The sequence below is a fragment of the Castanea sativa genome, chromosome 5 (assembly GCF_040712315.1).
Source record: "Castanea sativa cultivar Marrone di Chiusa Pesio chromosome 5, ASM4071231v1".
In the NCBI taxonomy this organism is placed as follows: Eukaryota; Viridiplantae; Streptophyta; class Magnoliopsida; order Fagales; family Fagaceae; genus Castanea; species Castanea sativa.
The window spans coordinates 59,637,542-59,642,091 of record NC_134017.1 but is presented as its reverse complement, the minus strand read 5'-3'; the positions used below and the strand labels follow the sequence as shown (position 1 = coordinate 59,642,091).

The 4,550-nt window shown below is 44.5% G+C and overlaps 1 protein-coding gene across 1 annotated transcript; it reads right to left on the bottom strand.

Moving 5' to 3' along the window:
* Positions 1-278: 278 nt before the first annotated feature.
* On the bottom strand, positions 279-716 carry LOC142635531 (uncharacterized). The gene has a single exon (XM_075809670.1). The coding sequence runs from the start codon at positions 714-716 to the stop codon at positions 279-281; it is 438 nt and encodes a 145-aa protein (XP_075665785.1).
* Positions 717-4,550: the final 3,834 nt, after the last annotated feature.

The window sequence follows — 4,550 nt, the reverse complement described above, 5'->3', positions numbered from 1 at the left end:
TCCATCTCGGGCATGTCTCCCTGGCTCTAGGCAAAGACGTCCTGGTTTTCTTTTAGAAACGTGGTGAGCACCTAATGGATTAGCGGACTAGCGAGAGTGTCGATTCTAGTCATTCGCTCAGGCCTTGAGTTATCGAGGAGTATCTCTTCCAATCCCTCGACGGGCTCTACAACCATCCGCTATTCTTCTATGCTTATGGTCTGTAAATGGTCGTCCATTTCTCGCATCGCTATGTAGCACTCACGTGCTACCACTTGGTCCCCACGTACCTCTCTTACTCAGTACTTGGTGGGGAATTTGATCATCAGATGGTAGGTCGAAGTTATGGCCTTCCACGAGTTAAGAGTAGGTCGACCCAAGATGGCATTATAGGCAAATGAGCAGTCGACAATAAGGAATGTAACATCCTTAGTGATCTGCTGAAGGTAATCACCAACTGTTACAGGTAATGTGACCATGCCGAGGGGGTATACTCTTGTTCCTCCGAACCCAACGAGCGGGGCGTTAGTCGGAACCAACCATTCTCTCTTAATTCTCATCTGTTGGAACGCCAAGTAGTAGAGGATTTCAACAGAGCTCCTATTGTCAACTAAGAGTCGATGAGTGTTGTAGTCCCCTACCCGTATGCTAACAACGAACGCATCGTCATGCGGGTGGTGGAGACGTCGAGCATCTTCCTCCGAGAATACAATTATGGGGGTATCGACTCGCGCCATCTTTGAGATGAAGCCCGTCAGTTAAACGTTCTGAACCATCCTGAGGTAAATTTTACGGGCTTTTTTAGATGAGCCAAAAGCTGCAGTGCCTTCTACAATCATTCTTATGTCTCCCAAGGGTGGCCTAGGATGCTCGTTCTCCCTTTTGGCAACTTGTTCTTGTGATGCGTTCATCCTTTCCTTGCTGATGAACCTCTGTAACTTTCCTTGTCTGATAAGAGCTTCTATTTGCTGCTTTAAGTCGTAGCAGCCATACGTATCATGACCGTGATCATGGTGAAAACGGTAGTACTCGTCTCTTAACCTCTTACTGAGGTCTCCGTTCAGCTTGCTAGGAAATGTCAAGGCTCCTTCATCCTTGATCTACATCAGGACTTGATCGATTAGGGCATTCAGCAGGGTGAAGCTTACAAACCTCCCAGTGGGGGGGGGGGGTTGGAAGTGCCTGCCCTCCCGTCGGTCTCCTATCCTTGTTGTCTTCTGTCCTTTGTTCTGCCATGCTTTCTCGTGTCTTTCCCTCTTCTTAGGCTTTTTTTCTCGAGCCAGCAGCGCGTCCTCTACGTTCATGTACTTAGTAGCCCTATAGAGTACATCCGACATAGACTTCGAGTTGTTTTTGTATAGAGAAAATAGAAACTTACCCTTTTTGTAACCCATTGGTGAATGCAGCCACGAGTATCTTGTCGTCAGCTTCATTAATCAAGAGGGCCTTCTTGTTAAAGCGAGTTATGTAAGACCTCAGCATCTCATCCTCCCGTCGTTTGATGTTCATCAGCATGCAGTGGACTTCTTATACCTGTGGTCCCTTATAAAGTGCAAGGCGAACTATATGCTCAACTCCTTGAAGGTGCTGATGGAGTTTGGTGTCAACCTGCTGAACCATACCCTTGCGGGACCCTTCAGTGTAGTTGGAAAGGCCCAGCACATGATCTCATCTGCCACACCTTGCAAGTGCATCAAGGTTTTGAAAGACTCCAAGTGATATAAGGGATCCTTAGATCCGTCGTAGGCCTCTACTTGTGGCATGCAGAACTTTTATGGAAAAGGAAATGAAGTGACGGATGTAGTGAAGGGTGAATCCGTCCGATGGACCAATTCATCGAGGTTACTAGACACTCGTTCTCTGAGGGCGTTTATCATGAAATCCATTCGTTCCTTCATCATCTGCATCTCCGTGACCATGTATGGTAGAGCCGTATCTGCGGCGAATGGACGGCTTGTATCCTATCGCTCTTGTCTGCTTAGGGCGTTGTTGCCCTCTGGCCCTTCTTGGTCCCTTCTCTCAGGGCTAGTACCTTCTTGGTCCTTCTCCTAAGTGTTAAGTCTTGCATTCTTTTGGCGCAGTTGCTCCTCTAGGTCATGGTTTTGCTTGGTGAGGTATTCTACGGCTGCGGTGAGAGTCTGAACCTGTCTCTCGAGGATGGTGGTAAATGGTTTATCTCCTTGATTATTGTTGGTGGTCGCCATCGAGCGAGTAAGTACCATGCAACTCTTTGCTTAGGAAGCGGTAGTATGGCTTACATGATTTCCCACAGACGGCGCCAACTGATGATGCCGAAAATCGTCAGTAAGCTACACAGTCCTCACGTACTCGAGAAAACACCTGCGCAACACAGAAAAAGAAGACCTTACGGAGAGTACCGGTGTGGTACCGGCCAAATACCCTCCAAAGGGTAACTCAGAGAACTTTCATAACTCTAGAGTCCTAGAGCTGGGGTAAATTATGCCTACCTTGATTTGTGAGGGCTTTGGGATTTTTATAGTAGTGTGGAGCTGACCTTCGTTTCTTGGTGGAGAAGATCTTTCCTTGTAGGGAAGATCCTCATTAATGCACGTACTTTGCAGGATCCTGTCCTTGTAGGATTCCTTTGATTAGGGTTGATTGTGGGATACAAGAAATTTCCTTACACAAATATCCGTAGGGGCCAAGTTAAGCCAGGCTGGATCCATTGGCTACTTTGACCCCGTCGGCCTCTCCACAACCATCAACCATCTGCTCTGTCCTAGCATGCCCATCGGCCTATGGAGACGCCTGTCGAGTTTCCTTGTGGGGTCATCCCATATGGTGTCGTCAACCTAACTCTTTCGTGAAGTTGACGGGTATGTGGGTGCCGATAACCTTTTTGCGCGATGTTTTGGGGGTATTAAATTTATGGCTAAATATCTCTATCAGGTACCAAATGGCCAAAGCTGATTTCTTAGTATCATTTAGTGAATTTTTTTTTTTACTTCAAATAAGTCCTACCAAACAAGCAGTTACATCAAGTAGAAATCGCCTATTTATTGGCCTATATATCTCACAGTCCTATTGAGTGAGAACTAAGAAATGTAAGAATGATGAAGTCCTTCATTTTATATTGGTTGGAGGGTCTAATCCACTTTATTCAAACTAGGGATGGAAATTTAGATCCGACCTGCAAATACCCTGTCCAGCCCGACCCTAATGGGCCGGATTTTACCCGGTCCGATAAAGATTAGGGCCGAGTATGGGTTTAAAATAAAAATCGAAGCGGTTCCGGGTCCGGTCTGGTCCAGGTTTTATCAAAAAAATCCGAAACCTGACCCGAAACCCGGCCCGGATATTACACGATTATTTGAGATTACTAAAGCACCCCTTATATAAATATATATATTATTGTAAACCCTAACTAACCAAATACCCAGCCACCTCTCTTCCCATTTTAGTTCACTTCTCTCTGTCACTCACGCCCTCTGCCCTTACCCTAACCCTCAATCTCTCTGTCATGCCTCACCTTAACACACAAGAGCACGCAGCCACGCACAAGAGCACGCAACCACACCTCACTCACTCACTCTCAAGCCATGCTTTGGCCTCACTCACTCACTCTCAAGCACGCAGCCATTGTTTGGGTTTTCTTCTTCCAATTGCTTGTGGGGTATTGTTTGTTTTTGTCAAATAGATTGATGTTTGTTTGTCAAATTAAAATGTTGAGATGTTTATCAGTGGATGTTAGGCTATGGAGATTTTTTATTTATTGAACCAATGGAATGATATGTCTAAATTATTATATTTTAGGTTCATATGGGTCAATATCTGTGTGTGTGTTTCCTAGTTGTTATCAATTAGCTTTTGGATACCACAAAATTGAAATGCCTATTTGTAGCACCTCATGTTTTTGTATTTCCTTGTTTTTAAGCTATTAAGCCTAAATCATTCGTATGAGTTTTGAATGGGCTTGAATCTAGGCAAAAATCTTAATGGGCTTCAAAAAAAATTTTTTGGTTGGGCCAGATTTTGGCCCAAGAAGAACGGGGCCAGCGAGGCTCGGCGGGGCGGGTCTAGGCCCGGAAAAAAAAATCCGATTAATAATCGGGCCGGGTCTGGGTATGCAAAAGCACAACCCGAACCCAACCCGTTGCCATTCCTAATTCAAACAAAGCTAATTTGTGTTTCCTATGTGCATAGCTCACCAATCCTGCGATTTCTCATATTTCTCTGCAGCATTCATGCTCCATATGCCATTTCATCTATAGGATAATAGTGAGAAGAAGACTGGAAACGTCAAAATAAAATTGTGATAGTAAAAAATTGTCGTCAAGCATTTGATTTCACATCGGTATTGTGCATCTATAAGCCTATAACTTCCCAAAGAAAATTTTCATTGTTGATTGAAATCATGATTCAAGACAAGACAAATATCTCAGTATTTACACACATGACATCACATATTATCATTTGCAAAAGGTGAAAGCCAGTCAAGCATAAAGAGTATTGAATTTGAAGTGCCTTAGATAACAAAGGCAGTGTTACTGAATGGCATCAACAAAGACAGATTTTTTCACCTTCCATCTCCAATTATGCCACCAAACATG